Source organism: Petaurus breviceps, unplaced genomic scaffold (assembly GCF_028583685.1).
Source record: "Petaurus breviceps papuanus isolate PSGF00001 unplaced genomic scaffold, PetGlider_PUasm1.0 139, whole genome shotgun sequence".
Lineage (NCBI taxonomy): Eukaryota > Metazoa > Chordata > Mammalia > Diprotodontia > Petauridae > Petaurus > Petaurus breviceps.
In genome coordinates, this window is record NW_027185697.1 from 13,103,987 (window position 1) to 13,127,659 (window position 23,673).

Consider the following 23,673-nt stretch of genomic DNA (forward strand, 5'->3'; position numbering starts at 1 on the left):
GGACAATACATGCCCACATACATAAACATGCATGCTTGTACATATGCACATATGTGTGCATACACATACATGTGCTATATACACATACCAGATATGCTATTTGTACATGCAATATACACATCATATATTATATATACTCTATATAAACATATACTATGTAGTAGATACTTATATGTGTAGTATATATGTATATGTGTATGCGATAGATATGTGTGGTATTTGTATATACTATGTTGTACATGTGCATATGTACCATATACATATAGTATGTGAATGTGTGTATACATGTATACATATATATGAAATAAACACAACAGAATCTCAAGGGGGAGACATTGCCAGCACCTTGTAGGGTGGGGAGAAGGGGGAATCTCCTTTTGGAGATGGCATCTGAGCTACATCATTGAGGGAGCCAGGGATTCCCTAAGGCAGAGATGAGCAAGGAGTGCTTTCCAGACTGGGGAGATCACCTGAGGCAGGGGATGGGCTAACAGGAAGAAGGTCAGTTTGATCAGAGTAGGGCATATGTAAATAGAAGAAATAAGACTGGAAAGCTTTAAATGTTGGGCTAAGGAGTCTAAATGGGTCAATTTATTTTTCAGTGCCTGAGGGACTTTGGTCAGGTTCCCCCATAAGAGACCATCCCATTCACCTGTTGAGGAGCCTAGAATGCCACCATAAGAACATAACAGAATTACAGTGTTCACATTAGAAAGGGCCTGAGAGATGGTCTGTTTCAACCTTCTCATTTTGCAGTTAAGAAAAAGGAGAGAGATGAATTGACTTATCCAGGGTCACACAGAGGGTATGTAGCAGAACTGGGATGAGTTCAGGCATTCTGAAGTCAAGTCTAGTAAGATCTTGCCCCTCATTACATGCTTTTCATTTGGGCTGACCACTCTCCACTTGGGCTTCTCTTTTAAGATGCAAAAATCAGTGGAGTGCCTTTCCCATTTGTTGAGTGAATGAATTGGGTGGGTCTTGCCTGACTCACTGTGGCTACTTTCTAGTCTGCCTGGTTCTAGAGTAGGAAAGGGGAGCACTGACAAAGGGGAGAAGGGTGGAGGAAAGAGGCACAGGAGACAGATTTGTTGACTTGCCCATCCTTCTGCCAAGGATTAAGAAGAGGGCTGACCCCAGCCAATCAGTGACTCTACAGGGAAATCTTGCAGATCCATTGTTGGCTCAATTTACAATTTGCATCATTCCAGGACTTCAAGTTTCCAGGTAACAAATGGACACAATCTTCCGTTGATCCCTTTCCTTCATCCCAGTTGTCTGGCTGATTGGCCCTCCAGAACCTAGGAACACAAGGAGGACTCTGTTGCAGTGAGGAGAGGTTAAGCCCAATTGGCTCTGGTCTCCCTCTAGTCTGAGGTCTTCCAGAACAAAATCCCTAAGTAAGAAAGTCCCAGAATCCCCCTTGGACATGTCTGGGAGCTAAGGAGCGATGAGCTTCTGAGTAAATACTGACTAGAGATGAGAAATCCTGGGGCAGAATCCTCATGCACCTGAGGCTTTGGGTCAGACTCCTCAGGTGCTCCTACAGTCCCTACACTAATATTTCCTTTCTCAGTGAGCTCTATGTCACCTTTTTTTCTACCATTTTGGTCTAATTGAATGGTTAGGGTTTTATGGAGTTCTAAGGTCTGAGAAGCTCTTTACAAACAAATCTCTTTTGACCCTCAAAACCACCTTGCAAAGCTGTTGCTATTATTATAGCCACAAATAGGGATCATAATAGCACCTCCCCTTTGGGGCTGTTATAAGAATTAAATGAGATAATATTTGTAAAACCCTCAGCATGGTGCCTGACACATAATGCTGGGCAACCATATGGTGACCTGAAGTCAGAAAGAGCTGAGTTCAAATGTGACCTTAGACATTGGTACTAGCTTGTGACCCTGGACTGGTCACTTAACCCCTGTTTGCCTCAGTTTCCTTATCTGTAAAATGAGAATAATAACAGCCCCTCCCTTCCAGGGTTGTTGTAAGGATCAGATGGGATAATAATTGTACAGTGCTTAGCACAGTGGCTGACCTGCAGTAGGGATTCCATAAATATTAGTGCTTATTATTATGTTAATAATTTCCTTATATTCATTTTTACAAATAAAGAAACTATGTCTGAAAGAGATTAGGTGATGGACAGGGTCATGTAGCTAGTAAATGCCTGGAGAGTGATTTGAAGTTAGATCTTTGGACTCCAAGGCCAGAATTTATAAGATGTAGCATCTAGTTGCCTTGTTTTAAAAGTGGTATCTTTGCCTCCTATGATGCCTGGAGAGCTGTTCCATTCAGGCGGTATTGGAGGGAAGTTTCCATGCCCTTAAGTATCTTTTCTCACATAATCAGTTGTCAGTGTCCCTCCCAGCTTCGAGGCTTCTGTGGGTGCCCAGAACCTTCTTTCCAACGCCCTGGCTCCATTTTCTCTCTTGGTTTTCCTGATATTTATGCTTGGGAAAAGGGAAAATTGGGGGTGGTACAAAGTAGGGGAACATCCACATGTGAGATGCATACACACATTCTGTCTCTGTCTTTGTCTCTGTATCTCTCTCTGTCTGTGTGTCTCTCTGTCTCTACCTCTGTCTCTCACCTGGAGCTGGTACAAAAGAAGCATCAGTAATCGATGATATGTTGGACTTACCGTTCATTCTCAGAATGATTGTAGTGGTTCCCATCCACCCAGTGCCAGATACCCTCACGGCCCTTGTCAGTCAGGCCAATCCAGTGGCTAGATGTAATTGTCTGGGTGAGAAATGCCTGCAGAGGAAAATACACCTGCATATAGTTTACTCATTTCCTGCAGAAAGTCAGGGGCGCACAGATACCTGTGGGTGGTCCCAAGTGAGAGCTGCGTTTTGTGACTGGATAGTTCCAAGACATCATGGATTGGCCCTGGCAAAGGATTGGGGAGATTCTTGGGGAATCATTCGTCAACAAGTATTTAATGGACTCTTTTTTTTTTTTAAAGCAATCGGGGTTAAGTAACTTGCTCAAGGTTACACGGCCAGTTATTTCTGGGTGTGGTGCTCGGAGTCCAGATTTGATCCCCAGGTCATCCCGACACTGGAGCCGGTGCTCTTACTCGCTGAGCCACCTGGCTGCCCCTATTTAATGGACTCTTAAAACTGGGAAGGCATAGAGATCTCGTCCACCCTCCCACCTGGGGAAGGAGTCCTTTTTCCAGTGTCTGGGGAAGGTGGGCATCCAGGTAAGAGCCTGCCCCGGGTTTATGTGGGAGATGGCTTGTGGCCACTTTTCTAAACAGTCCATCCCATTAGGAAAAATCCTGATTGCTAGAATGTTCTTTATATTGCTTTGCCTCCCTCTACCTTTAACCCATTTGTTTTATTTCTGCCTTTGGGAGCAATACAGAAAAAAACCTTGTCTCCTCTTCCACCTCAAAAGTCACCCTCTTTACTTCCCCATCTTTTTTTCTGTAGGCTAAGCATGCTTGATTCTTCATTTCTTGCACGAGATTGTCCTGTGCATCTGGGTGGAATAACAGAAAATCACTGAATTTAGATCAAGAGACTTTCACTCAAGTCTTGAGTTTGAATTAGTTGACCCAAACTAGTGGCCTGGTGTGGATCAAGGTCCCTGCAGAGGGGGCGGGCATTAGAGCAACCAATCAGTGTTTAGCTGAACAGTATCTGAAAGAGACTAGAGGCCCCACGTTGTCCTTAGCCCTGAAATCCTTCCCCAGAGGTGGGAACCTCTCCTCCTCACACATGCTCCCCATGGGTGTGATTTTCTACTTATGTCCTCTATGTGCAAACACTCCCCCTAGCTCATCCTGGGGGCCTTTGTGAGGGAGCAAACCCTAGCTTTATTGGCATGATATCTTGTGATTACTTTTCCTACTAAGCCATTTCTATAAATGTTTTATTGTTGTTCAGTGATTTCCAGCCATATCTGACCCTTTCTGACTCTATCTGGGGTTTTCTTGGTAAAGATACTGTGATGGTTTACATTCCCTTCTCCAGGTTATTTTATAGATGAAGAAACTGAGGCAAACAGGGTTAAGTGACTTTAGCCCAGATTAGATCTCAGGTTTTCCTGACTCTAGGCTCAGCACTCACTCTACTGTGCCCCTTTAGCTATTTTGAGCTAACTCTAATTCTATTAAAGCATAAGTATAATAGTTTTAGGAGGAGACCTACAGAGTACTTTGAATTTGAGGTAGCTGTTAACCAGGACATCTACCCTGGGAATAGCAGTGTGAGTGGGGTTGCCCTTTTTGAACCCCTAGAGTTTGCTAGAACTCTTGGGTCCAGATCAATCCTTTAACTGGCGGACTGGGTCTAGAAGAGAGGTGAGCTCACAGTCATGTGATAACTGGCTATTATACATTGATATTCTCTCAATGCTATGAATCCATTTTCCCTCAAAGCTCAGCTCCAATACCATTTCCTGCATGTATCCATCACTTTTTGATCTTCCAAGTTGCCGCTGGGGCCTCCTGCACACAGACTCATGTGTATACATGTTGACTCTCCCAATAGAATGTAACCTCCTAAGGGCAGAGAGTTTTTCCTTTTTTGCCTTGACTTTTGTCCTGATGCTGGACTTCAGTGACTCGGGAAGAGACAGTGAGGCTGAGGACTGAGAAGCTTTGCCTCACTTAAATCCAGTTCATGTGCAAATCCAGACATCACTTGTGATGTTATCAGTCCTCTTTGTAAGTGAAGGATGAACAGCCCTTGTGTCTCCGAGCTTATCCCCACACAGTCTGATATTATATAAATAATGAAAGTCACTATATCAGTCTGCTTATCCCCAGTACTGAAGCCTCTGGACTGTCTCAGAATAATGTTTGTAAATCCACAAAATAAATACATCGGACTGCAAAGGAAACCAATTCTACTGAAATATAGTTTTAATCACTAACATCAGTCACATTTTAAGGTTTTCAAAGTACTTTGAAAATGTTACCTTGTTTGATCCTCATAATAACCCTGAGAGAGAGGTAAAGTCAATTGTCCAGGTTCACACAGCTAGGAAGTGACTGAGGATGTGTTTGGGCAACAAAGTCAGGCACTCTAGGATAAGAACCACCATCACAGGGGTATTATTGTCAAAGTGTGAGCTCAATTCAACTCCCCCCTCCTCCAGGGTTCTGGATTCCACAGGACCAGGGTTGGATTCTGTTTCATACCTGGAAGGGACTGAGGGATTTAAGACAAGTGGTTCATTGTGGGAATTGAGAGAATCCCACTGACTGTCTTGTGACTCAATTCTGGACCTAGCTCAGTTCCCTTTCTATTAATTATGGGTCTAGTCCAAATCTGTCTTGTGAGAAAAGTTTATTCCGTTGTGGGAATTGGGAGAAAACCTTATTATATTGTTTGGACCCAACCCTCCAGGGCTGGGCAACCAGACCACCTCTATCTGCCGCTTAGCGACCCTTAACCAAAGACCTCCAGCATACTGACCAGAAACTTGATCAGATCCAAAACCGATGCGAGGAGTTTTCTCACCAGTGTACGGCTCAAGCAACCCATTTGTCTTATTTGAACAATCATTGTTTCCACGTTCCTTTGATTTTTTTATAGACACTTGGGGGGAAGTGGGACACCTTTTTCCCCCCTGAATTCAGGGAATTGCATCTGTTTACTCTCCCCCTCCCAACTTGAAAAATCCCTAATCTTTCCTCCAATTAGAAATCAGACTACCTAGTGTTGCATTGTTTTCTTTTAATTAATTGACTTTCTTTGATTAATTGTTTTTAGTGCACAAAAGTCTGTTTCCCCCAGTATCTGGGGTACAATCCTAAGCTGAGGAAGGGGCCTGGTCCTGATTTGTCAGGCAATTGGCATGCATTGCTTTATAAATCGATATGGTTGGAAGATCAAATCTTTGTTACCTCAGTGATCTCATCTTTCATCCACCACACTCCGAATCCCCTCACTTCCTTTATTGGGTCTTTAGTGTGAAAGAACATTTTGCTCCCATCTCCTGTCTTCTCCTCTTTCTCTCCCATGGCCTGTTATTTGTGGGGTGTCTGTGTGTGCGTGTGTGCATGTGGGTGTGTACATATGTATTGCTTGTGTGTGCATGCATGTGTGCATGTGCACATGTGCGCGCGTGTGCGCATGCATGTGTGTGGGTGGGTGTGCATATGTGTGCGCTCATGTGTGCACCTGTGTGTTCGCGCATGCATAACACAGACCTGTTCTTCCTCTGAGGTCACTGAGGTCAGGTTGGAGTTCTCAGACACACAGGACTGCTGAGCCTCTTCCCAGGACTTTTTTTCACTGGAAAAATAGTAGATATTTCCACCATGCAGCTTCCAGCCTTTGCGGACGAGTGTGAGGACTATCCCTTGATAATTGGGGAGAGACAACATGTGAAAAGGCTGCAGATCCCTCCAACCCAGAGGTTCTGAATCTTTTTATGCTGTGGCTTCCTTTGGCAGGCTAGTGAAGCCTGTGGATTTCTTTTAAGAATAATGTCTTTGAATACACAAAGTAAAACACATAGGGCTACAAAGGAAACTAATTATGTCTAAATATACCCATCAAATTTTCCTTTTACAAGTTCTCAGATCCCACGTTATGAACCTCTACGAGATGATTGATGAAGCAGCTAAGAGGGAGGATGCCTAGGAGACTCACTTTCCTCCCTCAGTCTCCTCTGTGTGCAAAGGTCACCTACAAAGCTTTAGGAATTCTTTTTTTTTTTTTAAAGCAATTGGGGTTAAGTAACTTGCTCAAGGTTACATGGCGAGGTGTTTCTGGGTGGGTGCTAAGTGTCTGAGCTCGGATTCGATCCCAGGTCATCCCGACACTGGGGCCAGTGCTTTTACTCACTGTGCTACCTGGCCGCCCCACTTTGGAAATTCTTCACACCTGAGTGAGACCCGCGTGTCTCCAGAGGTTGTGTGACTTCAAGAAATGTGGCTAAAGGGAAGGGTATAACCATAGTATCCAAGTGGGGTTTGAAAACCCAGGAGTCTTATGAGGATTTTGATATCTCAGAGTCAGATAACAAGAGCCCTTGAGAAGAAGATTAAACACTTGTGGCTGGTTTTGGGGACAATGTCAGGGGCAGCTCCAAGCTCTCAAACCAGAGGTCACATCAGACGGAGCCCTTCCCAGTTTGAGCCAGGGTTTAGTGCCATGGCTATTGTGGCCAATCAGAGCCTGACTAGACAGTAACTGCTGAGGGGGCATCAGAACCAGTTTTCTGAATGTCCTTCCCCAAAGAGCCAACATCCCAAGGAAATACCTAGGAAATATCCAGGTCCACTTAACATGGGGATTTATTAAAAAAAAAAAAAAGATGGTGGTGGAGACTCATAGTGGTCAAGAAAAATCAGCACTGGTCACAAATGGGAAAGACAAGAGAAGTCTAAATAAACCTGAGGCCAAGCTGCTAGATGGGCCCCTTTGCTGGGGGAGGTTCGGTAGTTCCAGAGAAAGACACACATATGAATAGACAAGCTCTCTGGGAAAAGCAGGTAGGAGGCAGGCAGCTGGATCTTTTGACAAAGAACTTAATGTTATTGGCAAGTTGGTGAAGGTGGGTCACCCAATGATACCAGGTGCCACATGTCTCAAGATGCTCTGACATGGAGAAAACTACATGATCTCGTGTGACAAGGTATTGTTAGTATTGTTGTTGGATTGATACCCCACTCCCAGAGAGATTCCAAAGGAAGAGTCTGCTTCAGACCAGGGCATGATCCCCAGAGGACCTCACTTGCACAGATGGTCATGAAACTTACGGTATTTATATTGAAGTGTCTGATAGGAAGCATTGAGTTTCTCCAAATAACTTTTTTCCATTTCCATAGCCAACATGGTTGAGTTATCAATGGAGCTGTGAGGCACTGGTTTCTTGTGTAGCCATAGGCATGCGTTTTCCCATGAGTCTAAACATTGTACACAAACAGGCGAGATGGGGGAGGTGCAAGGCAGGCTCCCGAGACCACCTTTCAATTTCTGAGAAAAATCAGAAAGATAAGAATAGGATCCAAGCTAAGGGCTCATTGGCCGGGTTGTTGATGAGCATGGGAACATAGAAACACAGATTCAGATCTGAAAGGGCCCTCAGAAGTAATCTAGAGCACAACCCCCTGATTTTACAGAAAAGGAAACTGAGACCAGGGAGGGGGGTGTTAAATGATTTACCTAAAATCACATAAGTAATACATAGCAGAATCTGGATTTGAATCTGGAGTTTCTGACTAAATCCAGCTGTCTTTCCATTTCACAAGACTGTAACAGTGATTGTGTACTATCACAGAAATGACAGTAACCTCTAATGTTCTGAAAACAGAAAAAACCCCAAATACTTCTTTTGGGGAAAAAAGTATCCTAGATCCTTTTCAGTCATTTGGAGGCATCACTGCTCAGGTGCTTCCTCTTGGACTTTGCTTTCTTCCTGTCTGACCAGAAACAGAGGTTTGGAGCCCAGACCCCTCTGGGGACTTACACAGAATAATCGTCGCTGTCAGGGAAGCCACCAGCATCAGACCAAAGAGTATGAGGACTGCATAAAGGATCTTGAGATTCTTGTAGACTGGTTGTGTCTGTGCCTTTGGCTCTGCATTTGGGGAGGAAAGGAAAGAGTCCATGAGAGGCCCTGGGAAAAAAGCTTCCAAAGTCAGAGAAGGTTCTTTGTCCCTGCTGGAACTTGACTGGATCTCTGGCTGTCCCTTTATGGATTCAGAGAAGAGTGAAGGGAGACCAAGAGTTTTTAATCAGCTTTCCAAGTCTGTTTTCTGTTCCCTCTTCTTTTAACCTTGTCCTTTTTATCTTCCCATGATACCTTACTCTTTCTTGGTCTCTCTCCAATAGGAGAGGGTCCCCCAGCAAAGCTAGTTCTATAACCACCACATGGTAGCCTCCCAACTGGACCAGAGATAGGTTAGGGACATGCATAGCAAGATGGATCAAGAACATGCAGAGCCCATAAGGCTTTCCACCCAAGAAGGAGCAAGAACAGATTGAGAATGTCCCAGGGTGGTGAGGAAGCCCCTGAGTGAGGACCCTCAGAATTCTGGGGAGTAGCAACGGACAGCTCCCAGCATGTGGCTCCATTCTGTAGCACTGGACAACTCAGGTCTGGGGGCTGCGAGGTCTCTAACACTGTGTCCTGAGGGGACACTGAAGACACCAAAGATTCAGCTCTCTGAACCTCAAGGATCAAGTGGGGGGAGGTTAATGCCAGGAGGTGTAGGTCAGTACAGGTGACCAGGTGTAAGGCCAATCCACACAGACCACTTGAGGGCTGCTGCTGTGAATAAGGGTCTAATTGCAAGGTATAATGAGTGCTCTATTTATTCAAAACTAAACCTTGATCCAAGAAACTAAAGCATTCACAATTCATAACAACATAACAACTTATTACCAGAGTTCCACAAGACCTAAAGCAGACAGAAAAGTATACAACATAATTATCATACCCCCTTCCCCACTGTATACATCCTTTGGGGTGGCCAGAATCTTTGGGGAGTGAGCAACCAGCTCCTCTTCACTCAGGTACTGCTCCAAAATACTTGTTTATACAATTGGGGATCCCGGGCCAGCTTCTCCCCTTGATACGACACATCCCCAGGGGTAGCAGAGAACACAACACCCTCCACCCCTAGATCACAGTAGGTTACAATCCCTCTATCCAAAGAGTGTCCAAGGAAAGTCCTCTTGGGGGTTTGCCCTCCCCATGCTGCTCTTGCAGGCTCCCACATGGTACTCTCAAATGGACACTTGCTCTAATGAGCCAAGAGTCCAAACTGGGCTCCAGCCCCAGCTTCCAAGTCCTGAGGGGCAGCTGGGCTACAAAGCCAACAGGGTGGGTCCCCAGGGGCTATGGCACTTATGCTGCCCCACCATAGACAACTCTTCCCCTGGGTGCCAAACAATGCCAGGGGACGTAGCAGGAAAACATGCTCACTGCTCCTTCCTTGTTACAGCAAAATTTTCATCTTGACTTGGGGCCAAGTCCTGAGCCCTGTGGCTCCTTCTCCTGTAGGTCTATGGGCTGACCACTCCCAGCTCCTACTGGGGTCTGGAGGCAGGAAACTCTCTGCTCAGGCTGCATGCCTCACCTCATGGGGGAAGGGACTGCCGCATTCCAAGCTCTCCCTGTTCCTGCCTGAGTCCAGGCACAGCAGACTCTAGGAGCTTCTGCCGCCAGCTTCTCTGTCTCTGGCCCACACCACCTTAACTCCAGGGCAGCTTGTCCTCTCCCAGCCTTACATAGGGAGGGGTCACTCCCGTCTGGGCCCTGGTCACAGCAAAATAATACAATAATTGGGAAATAACAGACAACTATCCCAGTCTCACTAAACCCCAGACTGTATTCAAAGGGCTTAACAATCTTACTTTCTATCAGTCCAGTGTTCTGATGTCTGGGTTCACAAAACTGGGGTGCCCCTTAACAATGACTACCCAGATTCTCCTTGGGGAAATCAGGAGTTCTCAGGCAAAGCATTCTTCATACAAGTGAGCCCCAAGGCAATATCTCACCTCAGAATATATATGTACACTTTCGTCTAATAGGCTTAGAGCCAGAAGGAAATGTAAGTGACTCAGCACAGTTGTGAATTACCAGGGTTCGAGGGAGACTGATCTTTCAGATGTTTACAATTTAGCCTGAGCCTGGGAAACTGAACTCTAAAAAAAAAAAAAATCCCACCTTGCTTGTGCTCATACCAGGTCAAACCAAGCAGGGCCAGCCACTGCCGAAATTTCAGAAGACAGCAGAGTCTAGCTCTAGAACAAAGCCTGATTCAAGAAGTAAAGCTGGAGAAATTAATAATTTGAAGCAAATGCTGACCAGTTTCAAAAATTACTGTAGATGTAGAGATCCCCCCAAAGAAAGAGGAGCTCCCTAAGAACCACAGGCAGAGACTCCAAGAAAAAAATAGATTTTTCACAAAGACTACATGAATATCTAGAAGAAATGAAGCAACACACACACACACACACACACAATAAAATAAAAGCTCTGGAGGAAAGAAATTTGGAACTCAAAAAAAAAGCAAAGAAAATATCATCGAAAAGAGAAATAAATAAACATTATCCAAGAAATGGGCTGCTTGAAAACTAGGGAGTGCTGCAGTGAATCGCGTGCTGTACTTGGAGTTAGTGAGACCTGAGCTCAAATCTGACCTTAGACACTTACTATCTGGGTGACCTTGGCAAGTTCAGCCTCAGTCTCCTCACCTGTAAAATGGTAATATTAACAGCACCTAGTACCCAGGGTTATTGCGAGGATCAAATGAAAGAGAAGGAACAGGGAACACACAAGTGTAGAAAACAAGAAGAGGGATAGAATTTGTTATTTCTCATACAAAAACATGGAGGAAGGGATGGAGGAGGGGGCATTAAATGAACCTTATCTGAAATGGAAAAAAGAGTCAGGAACAAAACAAACTGGTGAAAGGAGGGGAAGATGAGAATCTGACCAGGTGATTGATGTATGTTGCCTCTTAGACAATCAGGGAATAACTGAACAACATGTGGTATATGAATGGAATGGGATATTAATTGAGAAATGAAAATATGATGTTGAAGTATCCTAGGTAGTATGAACTGATGCAGACTGAAATGAGCAGAACCTGGAGGGTGATTTATACAAGGTTAGCAACATCCTAAAAAATTTGAGAAGTTTAAATTTAATATTTTATTTTCCCCTCAGTTACACGTAAGAACAATTTTTAACATTTTTTTTCAAATTTTGAGTTCCAAATTCTCTTTCCCTCCTCTTTGCCCACTGAGAAGACAAGCACTTTCACATAGGTTATACATGTGTAGGCACGCAAAACACATTAATATGGAAGTCATGTTGTGAGAGAAAACACAGACAAAAACCCCTCCCAAAATAAAGTATGGATAAAGTATCTTCAGTTTGTATTCAGGACCTATCACTTCTTTCTCTAGAGATGGACAGCACCTTTCGTCCTAAGTCCTTCAGAATTGTCTTAGATCATTGTATTGCTAAGAATAGCTCTAAGTTATTCATAGTAGATCATTATATAATATTTCTGTTACTGTGTACAATGTTAAAAAAAAATGGAGACAGTAGACAAGTCTGATCAATATAATGAATAACTGTATCTATGGAAAACCCATGATAAAGTATGGTACCTACTTTCTGACAGAGGCAATGGACACAAGATGCAGAAAGAAACACTCACACTTATGTTTCTACTGTGTAGATTCATCTTGATTGATTGTATTATTTATTACAATTTTTTCTTTTGTTGGCATAGTTTTTAACTGATGGCACCAAAGGAAAAAGGTTATTAATGGTGAACTCCCTCCCCACAAAGGAGGGACATTGAAACATCTTTTAAATGCACAGGAGAGACCAGAAGGCAACTTAGAAGGAAAAACATCCAAGCAGGACCATTTTGAAAGTAACATATAGAATTTTTACATAGTGTCTTAAAATAAATTAGAGATTCATAATTCATAGAGAATTTTCTTTCTGTGTTCTCTGTATGTGGAAATAGTCTTTTTTTAAGTGGTTAAGTTAAGAATGAAACAAAAGAAAAAGCCAGGCATTGTGATAGTGCCACTTTTACAAAATCATAGTCATATTATTTGAGAGGTCATAATGTAAATGTAGCCAGGTAGCATGACATAGGGAATCGAAAGCTATCCTTGAAGGTAGGAAGATCTGAGTCCAACTCTTGCCTCTGACACATATTAGTTGTGTGGCCCTAGGGAAGCTTCACCATACCTCAGGTAACTCTCAGAGATGATAAGCATCAGATGACTCGTCATCTCATTGTTTCTATCTCCTCAATATCTGCTACAACACCCTGTACTCTCTACTCATCCAACCACCCCCCTAATTTAGACTCTCATCTTAACTGGTCTGTTGTGATAGCCTCTTAACTGGTGTTGCTGCCTCAAGTCTCCCCCTTCAGCTGCTAAAGTTATCTCCCTAAAGTACAGGTGTGGCCTTCACTTGATAAACTCTAGTGGCTCCCTATTACCTACAGGATCAAATGTAAAATCTTCTGTTGACAGAAGCCAGGAAGACCCAACAGAGTCAGGAAGACTTGGTTCACATATCACCTATGTGACTCTAGACAAGTCATTTAAGCTTAGTGCCTCAGTGTCCTCACTTGTAAAAAAAAGAATGTTGGACTAGATGACCTCTATTAGATTGCCCCTTGTGACTCTAATTCTGTGATTCTTTGAACTTTGCTCCTCCACAAAATCCTAGTAGTTTTGGTTCTATCACCACAGGTCATTTGGAAGTTATAGGACATATTTAACTTGGAGAATGTAAGGCTGGGTGAGAAGAGAGATATGAGGGGGAGACATAAAAGATGCATTCAAGTATTTGATGTGCTATGATTTAAAGAAGGGTTTAAATTTGTTCTTTTTGGCTCCAGAAGGCAATGAAGGGAAGGTGCAAAAAGGCTTGATGTAGAGAAAGCCTTCCTCATACATCATAGGCTCTCCTTCTAGAGAGGAGAGACTGGATCATTCTTCATTGCTTATGTTAGAGTTTCTTTCATGTATGGGTTAGATTTAACAAAGCTGAGACTCCTTCTAACCAACCTTCCCATTCTGTGATTCTGTGACTTTTGCTTCCCTGCTTCATCCTGTAGTGGGGGGGGGGGGAGCATAGCTGGCCATGGAATTGGGAAGACCTTGGTTCAAATCCCACTTCTGACACATACTGGCACAAGTACCATCACCTCTCAGTGCCCCCAGGAAACTCCCTAAGACTAAGTTGCAGACAGAACCCATGGTGATCGGTATTGGTAGAGGAGATTTTCTTACCCAGAGAACCTCAGGACAATGAAATCAGAGGCTTGACCAAAACAAATTGTGAGGGAATGTGATGAAAACAAGGATTCTCTATAGTCAATGTTTTCTTCTCTCTCTTCCATATTAAATTCTAAGTTAAATGGAAGGAATGGCTGATGTAACATTGGGTAGTGATGACCTGGGCCTTCTCCAGGGAATGGCCTCTGTAGGCCATTTCATCCACATTCATGTTATGTTAAACCAGCCTTCCAAGCTTAGGACCTTTATCTCTCCAAGACAGTAGCAACAAAGAAGCAGAGATCATTCTTGTTGGTAAGAGCCTGGACAGTGATATTTGTTAAGACTTAGCTATATGAACTGGTGCAGAGTGAAGTGAGCAGAGCCAGGAGAACATTGTACAGATGAGCAGCATTGTTGCATGACGAAGAACTGTGAATGACTTAGCTCTTCTCAGCAGCACAGTGACCCAAGGCAATCCCAAAGGACCCTGGTGAAAAATGCTATCTGCCTCCAGAGAAGGAACTGGTGGGGCCTGAGTGCAGACTGAAGCATGCTTTTTTTCCTACTTTATTTTTTTAGTCTGTGTTTTCTTTCATGACATGACTAGTATGGAGACAATGTTTTGCATGACTGAACATGTTCAGCCTTTATCAAATTACTTGATATTTTAGGGAGGGGTCAGAGAAGGGAGGGAAGGAGAAATTAAAAACTCAAAAATTTTTTAAAAAATGAATGTTGAGAGAAGATTCTGGAGAAATGGCAGGGTAGGTCAGAAAATTTTTGACTCTCCAAATTTCCTCCACAAAATAAGACAGAACATTGCCTCAGAGCTGCAGAAATAAACAAGGGGTAAAGCAGTTGTCCTCCTAAGACAATTTGAGAGGACTCCAGGAAAGACCTGACCTCCAGAGGCAGAGAGAGGTTCAGCTTCAATGAAGGGCAAATACTCCCAGGCCAACTCTGCAGACTCAACAAATGACAAACCCTGAGAGCAGCTGGGTTGAGAACCATCCTTAGCCTCAGAAACTTTCACTTTTCAGATAGTGTGGCCGTCTGAAGGTTAAATAGGAGAAGACTGAAGGACCTTCCACTGTTGAGGGACATCAAGGACAGCAGTGCTAACCAGATGTGTCCTGGGATGTGGCTTCAGGGAAAAGGAGCACACATCTGGTGAGTGCAGTGAGGGGTGGGATCCCTGTTGGCTGTGGGCACTTGCAGGAGATCAGAGTCCCTGGTTTCATTTCTGGAGCACAGAGAACAGCTGTAGTTGGCAGCCACCAGAGGGACCGCAGGGGTTAAGATCATTTGTGGCACAGTGTGGCTAGGGGCCCTAGTCATGATTTAGGAGTGAAGATTCCAAGGTTGGGGCCCAGCATAGATCTCAGAAAATAACAGTAAGAAGGAACTGAGACTTGGGGAATCATTCCCCATGCCTCAGGACTACACCTTGATTACACTAATAGCTGCTAAAAACAAAATAAAACAATTAAAAAAACAACAATAAATGAAATGAGTTAGCCAAGGAGAAAGAACCAACCATAGATAGTTACCATGAATATAGAGAAGATATGGGTTCATATCCAGAGGAAGATAATGGAGCTAAAAATCCACTTCTCTTTCATTGAGAGAAGCCCAAAAAGAGTTCTTGGAAGAACTTAAAAGGGACTTTAAAAATCAAATAAGAGAGATTAAAAAATAGAAAAAATAAGAACAATTCAAGGAAATTATGAAAAGAAAGCCAATCAATTTGAAATAGAGAATAAAAAAACTTAAGGAAGAAAATAATTCCTTGAAAACTAGAATTGAGCAAGGGGAGACTAATGACATTCTAAAACACTAAGAAATAATAAAAAAAAATCAAAAGTATGAAAAAATAGAGAGAAAGTGAAACATCTCATCAGAAAAATAACTGATTTAGAGAAGAGATTGAGGAGAAATAATGTAAGAGTAGGCAGACTACCTGAAAATTATGATAAAAAAGAAACTTGATACAACATTACAAGAAATTATCAAGGAAAATTGCCCTGAAGTTCTAGAACAAAAAGGCAAAGCTGAAACAGAAAAAAAAAAATATCTACTGATCACCACCTGAAAGAGACTCCAGGAGGAAAATGTACAGGAATATCGTAACCAAGCTTCAAAGCTCCCAGGTTAAGGAGAAAATATTGGAAGCAAAAATAAAAAAAAACAAACAAACCCAATTTAAATATCTTGGAGCTACCATAAAGTTTACACAAGATCTAGCAGCTACTGCATTGAAGAACTGTACTTCCATACAGCAAAAGAGCTGGGGTTATGACCAAGGGTAATTTACCTAACAAAGTTAAGCATAATCCTGAATGAAAAAAAAAATGGCTATTTAATGAACTGAAAAACTTTCATGTTTTTGTGACAAAAACCCTGGAACTTAAGGGAAAATTTGACATACAAAATCTAGGAGAAATATAAGGTAAACTTTTTTTTTAAAAAGCAATTGGGGTTAAGTAACTTGCTCAAGGTTACACGGCCAGTTATTTCTGGGTGTGGTGCTGAGTATCTGAGGCCGGATTTGATCCACACTGCAGCCAGTGCTCTTACTCACTGAGCCACCTGGCCACCCCTAAGCAATAGGGGTTAAGTAACTTGCTCAAGGTTACACGGCCAGGTGTTTCTGGGTGGGTGCTAAGTGTCTGAGCCCAGGATTCGATCTCCAGGTCTTCTCAACACTGGAGCCGGTGCTCTTACTCGCTGTGCTACCTGGCCGCCCCAAGGTAAACATTAAAGACCAATTACAAGGGACTCAATAAAGACACATTGTTTACTTTGTTTATGCGAAAATATTAGCAGTACTCTTAAGAATCTCATCATCATTTGGGTAGTTTGAAAGAAAGGTTTGGGCTGATTTGAGTATGATGGGAGGATTCACAAAGGAGTAAGGAGGGATAGGGTAAATAGGGTAAGAAGGATAGTGTGGAAAAATAAGGAGGACAATACACAACAAGTAATTGTAACTTAGAATGTGAATGGGACAAATTTACCCATAAAACAGAAATGTATAGCAGATTAAAAATTTGAATTCAACAACATATTGCTTTCAGGAAATGTTTTTAAAATGAGAGATACACAGAAAGATTAAATAAAGGGCAGTAGAATTAATGTTACAAAGGCAGTGATAGTAATCATGATCTCAGATAAAGTTAAAGTAGTTTGACTCATGCATTGCCAAAGCTAGCTCAGTTTGGGAATCTCCGAAGGAAAGTATGGGAGAGAAGAGGTATTAAATTGACTACCAAACTGAAGTTCTGCAGAGCCCTTGTGCTGACCTCACTGTTGTATGCCCATGAAACCTGGACATTCTACCAGCACCATGCCAGGAAATGGAATCTCTTCCATTTGAACCATCTCAGGAAGATTCTGAAGATCACCTTATCACAAGGATAAGGTACCAAACACTGAAGTCCGTACTTCAACTAAACTGCCAAACATCCAAACTCTACTTCAGAGAGCGCAACTCTGATCGACTGGTCATGTTATTCAAATGAAAAGCTAACAGAAGAAGTGAAACAAGGACACCCTCAAGGTCTCTCTTAAGAACTATGGAATTGATTGTGTGATATGGGAGACACTGGCACAAAACTGCCCAGCATGGCATGCTCACATCAGAGAAGGTGATGTGCTCTCTGAGCAAAGCAAGTGAAACAGAATTGAAACAGCTCAAAGGAAACACAGGTAGCACAAATTTAAAGAATCCACCCCAAATGTTCACACAGACTATTTGTGCCCAACCTGTGCTTAGAGCATTCTGAGCCCATATTGATCTGATCAGCCACAGTGGGGCACATTGAAACTTGACTCCAGTATAGTGTTCTATACTTGTTCATATAAGTTTATTGTTCATATAAGTGTTCATCTTGTTCCTCTTCGAGAATGAAGGACAACAACCAACCAACCAACCAATAAATATTATCTATAGCAATAAGGGAAGAAAAAGAAATCGAAGAAATTAGAATAGGCAATGAGGAAACAAAACTACCACTCTAAGCAGATGATATGATGGTATACTTAGAAAATCCTAGAGAATCAACTAAAAAACTACTTAAGATAATGAAAAACTTTAGGAAACTTTCAGGATATAAAATAAACACACATCAATCATCAACATTTCTATATATTAGCAACAAAGCCCAGAAGCAAGAAATAGGTAAATTCCATTTAAAATAACTGTAGATGGTATAGCATATTTGGGAGTCTACCTACAAAGACAAACCCAGGAACTACATGAATACAATTACAAAGCACTTTTCACAAAAATAAGGTCAGATCTAAACAACAGGAAAAATATTAATTGCTCATGGGTAGACCAAGCCAATATAGTAAAGACGACATAAACTTAATTTCTTATTCGATGCCATAACAATCAAACTACCAAGAATTATTTTATAGAGCTAGAAAAAAATCACATATAATTCCTCTGGAAGAACAAAATGTCAAGAATATTAAGGGGGGGTGGGGTGGCTAGATGGTGCTGTGAATAGAGCACCGGCCCTGGAGTCAGGAGGACCTGAGTTCAAATCCAGCCTCAGACACTTAACACACACAAAACTAACTAGCCATGTGACCTTGGGCAAGTCACTTAACCAATTGCCCCTCCAAACAAACAAACAAAAAGACTATTAAGGGAATTAATGAAAACACATGTGAAGGGAGGTCGCCTAGCTGTATCAGATCTCTATTATAAAGCAGCAATCATTGAGATTATCTGGTACTGGCTAAGAAATAGAGTGGTGGATCAGTGGAATAGATTCAGTACATAAAACTTAGTAGTAAATGACCATAGTAATCTAGTACTTGGTAAACCGAAAGACAGCAGTTTTTGGGATGAGAACCCACCATTTGACAAAAAACTGCTGGGAAAGCTGGAAAACAGTATGGCAGAAATATATAGAGAGAACTGATTCAAATTTATGATTATAAGCCATTCCCCAATTTATAAATGGTCAAAGAATATAAACAGGCAGTTTTCAAATGGAGAAATCAAAGCTATTTATAGTCATAAAAATATCTAAATCATTATTGATGAGAGAAATGCAAGTTAAAACTACTCTGAGGTATCACCTCACACCTATCAGATTTGCTAAGAGGACAGAAAGGAAAAATGATAAGTACTGGAAGGGATGTGAAAAAAAAATTGGAATTCTAATGCACTGCATGCATAAAGAATGTATAATATACATGAAACTTATGTTGGTGAGTGAAACAGGAAAGCCTGTTTTAGTGTGGTTTGGGTGAAAGCAAGGCTCTTGCAGCCATTGAGAAGAGAAGGAAGGGGAGGGACCAAGAGGGAAGTAGAAAGAACCCAGGATTTCCATTCCAATGACTTGGGTTTGAATCTTAGCCATGCTGCATGTTAAACCATGAGATGCCAGAACAAGGCATTTCACCTCTGTAGGTCTCAAGGTCTCTATCTGTAAAGTGAGAGTTTGGGACTAGATCAGGGGTATTTAACCCAGCTGCTTCATGGATAGATTTCAAGGAATCTATGAATTTGATTCAGAAAAATTAATCTAACTGTTAAGCATTTCCTTTAATTATAAGCAATCAAGAAGACATGATTCTGAGAAGAGCCAAATAGGTTCAGAATCCCCAGACTATGCCATATAAAATAATGCAATGAACAATTTCAAAGGATATTGGGAAGACCTTTTTGTGGTTTGTCCTTCATTCTCTAAAAGGATCATTGTATCAGGAAGATGATGCCATGACTTGCAATTGAATTGGATTTAAGTGAGGGAGGGCTATGCAAAATCACCAGCCTCACTTTCTCCTCCAGAGCCATATGGGTCCAATGGCCAGATATAGATCAGGACAATTGGAGATGACCCAGGAAGATCTTTATGAACTGAGGCAGGGTAAAGTGAGAAGAACCAGGAGAAGAGTTTATATAATGATAAGCATATAAAGGAAAAACACCTTTGAAGGACTTTAGAACATTGATCAATTCAATGATAAATCACAAGTGTGAAAGAGTAAAAACCAAACATGTCACTTAACTTTCTGACAGGGAGGTGATGAATTTAAAATGTAGAAAAAAATGTACATTTTTGGACATGGCCAATGTAAGAATTTGTGTTCTTAAGTCATGTAGATATGTACTGGGAATTTTTTTTTGAGATTGCTTACTCCAGAGTGATGTTGTATAAAATACAGATTGAAGTATACTATTTTTCTCTCTTTCTTTTTTCTTCATTCATTCGTTCATTTGTTTCTTCCTTCTTCGTTCCTTCCTTCCTCCATTCCTTCCTTCCTCCCTCCCTTCCTTCCTCCCTCCCTCTCTCCCTTCTTTCCTTCCTCCCTCCCTCCCTTCCTTCCTTCCTTCCTTCCTTCCTTCCTTCCTTCCTTCCTTCCTTCCTTCTTTCCTCCCTCCCTCCCTCTCCCTTCCTTCCTTCCTTCCTTCCTTTTTCTTTCTCTCTCTCTTTCTTTCTTTCTTTCTTTCTTTCTTTCTTTCTTTCTTTCTTTCTTTCTTTCTTTCCCCCCTCATCTTACACAAAATGACTAAAATGGAAATGTTTTACATGATTGTGTACATATAACCTATACCAAATTGCTTATTGTCTCAGGGAGGGAGGAGGGGAGTGAGGGATAGAATTTGGAACTAAAAACTTAAAAAATCCCACAATAAATGTCAAAATTTGTTTTTACATGTAATTGGGAGAAAATAAAATATTGTTTTAAAAACTGCTTAATGGGGAAAGCATTATTTAAAAATACCTGATTTTTGAAAAATTAAAAAAATAAAGGGTGGGGTGGGACTTGGATTAAAGAACTTCTAGGATTCCTTCAGACTCTAAACCTGGTGCTCTAAAGCTAGGTGAGGATACTAACAACCATCATTTAAATAGTTCTTAAAGCATATAATCTCCTTAGATTGTCAGGACCACCTTGTATGGTCAGTACTACAGACATTATATGATGAGGTAGGATTTGAACTCACATCATCCTAACAGTCTAGTGCTAGCTCACTTTGATCCACTAGCTGACACACACCACTACTTTTTAGTGGACCAAAATAAATAGAAGAAGAGACAGGGTGAAGGAGCAGAAATGTGGGAGGGGGAGATAGATGACTGGTCATCTCCCCGCTTTGCACACCTCTTCTTCTCTCCTTCCCTTCAGGCAAACCAACTGTTGCCCTCCAATCCTTACCAACTTGTACAGAGGCAGTCCTGCCTCTTTTGGGGGGTAGTCCCTTACCCTGGAACCAACGCATGGTAAACCTTTGAAATTATCCAGCATAAGGCTGGGCATTAAGCTACTCACTGAGGGTTCTTTGCTTGGGGTCCACAGACCTCAAAGGGGTCCTTGGAGAGATTTCAGGGGGGCCCATGAACTTGGATGAATTTCACTAATATCTAACCAAAATTTAATATTTCCTTCAATTATTTATAAATAAATTAGAAATCATTTATTTATTATTATTTATAAATAATTGAAGACTGGGCAGACTTCACCAGATTGCCCAAAAGGTCCAGGATACAATGAAGGTTAAGAACTCCTGCTCTAGGCTTGGTGCCCTTCAAGAACTTGAGATATTCTACCATAATCCTTTAAGTCATTTGAAGCAGCTGGTGGTTCACTGGGCAGAGCAAGAAAACCTGAACACAAATCCAGCCTCAGATACTTCTTAGCTGTGTGACCCTGTACAAGTCAATGAACCTTTTTTACCTCAGTTTACTCAACTGTAAAATGGGGACAATAGCAGTACCTACCTCGGAAGGTTGTTGTCAGGATCAGATGAGATAATAATTGCACAAAGTTCTTAGCACAGTGCTTGGCACATAGGAGGTGCTGTATAAATGCTTATTCCCTTCCTCCCTACCTTTATTTTCTAACCTAACCTTGTCATTGACAAGAAGGTATTTATACTTCAAATTCCCTTTAAGGTGATGAGCATTTATTAAGTGCCTACTATATATATATATAAATAAGGCAGTATGCTAGGTGGTGGGAATACAGACACAAAATTAATTTTTACTTAATGTCAGTCTGATCTGCCTGGGTCTCATTTATCCAGAATTTCTCTCAGTGTATCTCCCCCATCTTGTTTGTTAGTCCAGCACAGGGTAGCCATGCCCACACGAGGCACTGGGGGTAGACTGGAAAGTCAATAAAACATCGACCTTTGTTCCTGCTCTTCTCATCCTCCTGCTTTGTGTCTGAAGAGCCTTGGGTGAGAGCTCAGGAGATGGAACTTTAGTCTGAATAGTAAAATGTAGCTCAAGATTTGCCTAGGAATTAGAGCAAAGAGAAAGAATAAAATCTGGGGATGCCCATACTCACCCAGTGACTTTGGGGGTGGTTTTCTTACATGAATGTTCATATAGATGTTCTCAGTGTCCATGGTCCTCACTTGCACGGTGCCAGATGCAAACTTTAGACTTTTAAGCCCTCAAAGCTTAGAAGGAAAAAAAAGGGAGGGGGGAAGTTGGTGCTTTGGCTTGCCTAAAAATACTCTCACCAAAGAGGATGTGTGTAAATATGCATGTTTATCTGTAGGCTTGTGGGCATCCGGTAAGCATCAAATCAAATCTGAAAGAAAAAGGCACTATTTCAAAACATCTGGCAAGACTGGATATGAGAAGCCATAACTGCCGTTTATATGCTGCTATCAGGCTGGCAGATATGTGGCATTTCCTCTGGACACGATAGAGTTAGAAAGGCACATGAGAAAGGAAAAGCCCTGCACTTGAACCTGTGAGGGTGGGGCTGTACCAGCTTCTGGGAGAGCAGTCTCTGAGTAAGGGACAGGTGGTGTTCTCAGCCTGAGCTACCAATCTTCCTTTTAATCCTTTAGTCAGGTTCTCCATCAAGGGTTTGGATATTCCCAATAAAGTAATAATTTATGATAATGGCTTATACCATCATTTACATGAGATTCCTGTCTTCCAAGCTTTGCATGTTCTAAAAGGATCACTCACTCACTCACATGACAACTCACACTACATTTACTGGATGGAATCATAAGTCAAAATAATACGAACACTCGCTCTCTAGTGGCCAACCCAGCTGCTCTTAGAAAGGTCCAAAATCTGTCTCCTCTATAAATCGGCTTTCTCAGCTTCACCAAAGACTTGCCATTCTTGTGGATTCCACCTTCTCCCATCTCTTCTCTCATCTCCAGTTCTCTCCTCTGCATTCCCATTGCCTACAAACACGCTCGAGCCTACCTCACTCTGAAACAAAATTTCACTGGATGCTTCAAGCTATCTCTCTTTCCTTTCACTATCAAACTTCTAGAATAAATCATCTAAATTCAAGCGGTCTTAACTCCCTCACCACTACCACCACTATTCTTGATTGCTTGAAATTTGACCTCCTCCCTCACCTCTCAACAGGAAATTGCTTAATCTGAGGTTACTAATGATCTCTTTAAAAAACTTTTATTTTTATGTTATCTTCATCTGCCAATATATCCCTTTCCCCTGTCCACCTAGAAGGCAATCTCATAACAAAGAGTTAAAAAAGAGGGAAAAAACAATTTAGCAAAATTATTCTTAGAATCAAACATCCCTAAAAGTGTATGTAATGTTCCATATACAGAGTTTCCCAGCTTTGCAAAGAAGTAGGAGAATTGATGGCTTCTCATATCTTTTCTTTGGGGCTAATCTTAGTCATAATTTAATGGAATTGAGCAGTTTTGATTGTTCTTTCCAATGATATCATTCCAGTTATTATGTACATTACTCTCCTTGGTTCTCTTTACTTTACTTTGCATCAGTTCACATAAATCCTCCCATTTTTCACTGAGTTAATCTTATTCATAATTTTTATAGCATTCCAATATTTCATTACATTTATATACCATACTGGGGCAGCTAGGTGGTGCAGTGAATAGAGCACCAGCCCTAGAGTTAGGAGGATCTGAGTTCAAATCGGGCCTCAGACACTTAAC

The 23,673-nt window shown here is 41.8% G+C and overlaps 1 protein-coding gene across 2 annotated transcripts; it reads right to left on the reverse strand.

The window, feature by feature from the left end:
- Positions 1-1,089: 1,089 nt before the first annotated feature.
- LOC138145079 (C-type lectin domain family 4 member F-like) lies at positions 1,090-22,183 on the reverse strand. Of its 2 annotated transcripts, XM_069066712.1 has the most exons (6): positions 22,062-22,183; positions 8,443-8,553; positions 7,733-7,879; positions 6,176-6,327; positions 2,648-2,763; positions 1,090-1,301 (listed from the first exon to the last, which is right to left on the reverse strand). In XM_069066712.1, the coding sequence occupies exons 1-6, from the start codon at positions 22,120-22,122 to the stop codon at positions 1,154-1,156; spliced, it is 735 nt and encodes a 244-aa protein (XP_068922813.1). In that variant the 5' UTR covers positions 22,123-22,183; the 3' UTR covers positions 1,090-1,153. The 2 variants fall into 2 exon arrangements, with proteins under 2 accessions (XP_068922813.1, XP_068922822.1); XM_069066721.1 differs by lacking the exon at positions 7,733-7,879.
- Positions 22,184-23,673: the final 1,490 nt, after the last annotated feature.

Coding starts and splice junctions, on each gene's coding strand:
- LOC138145079 (XM_069066712.1), bottom strand. CDS start 22,122: ATGGACACTGAGAACATCTATATGAACATTCATGTAAGAAAACCACCC. Junction 8,554..22,061: donor ACCACCCCCAAAGTCACTGG/GTGAGTATGGGC, acceptor CCCCAAATGCAG/AGCCAAAGGCACAGACACAA. Junction 6,328..7,732: donor GACACTTCAATATAAATACC/GTAAGTTTCATG, acceptor CCAATTATCAAG/GGATAGTCCTCACACTCGTC.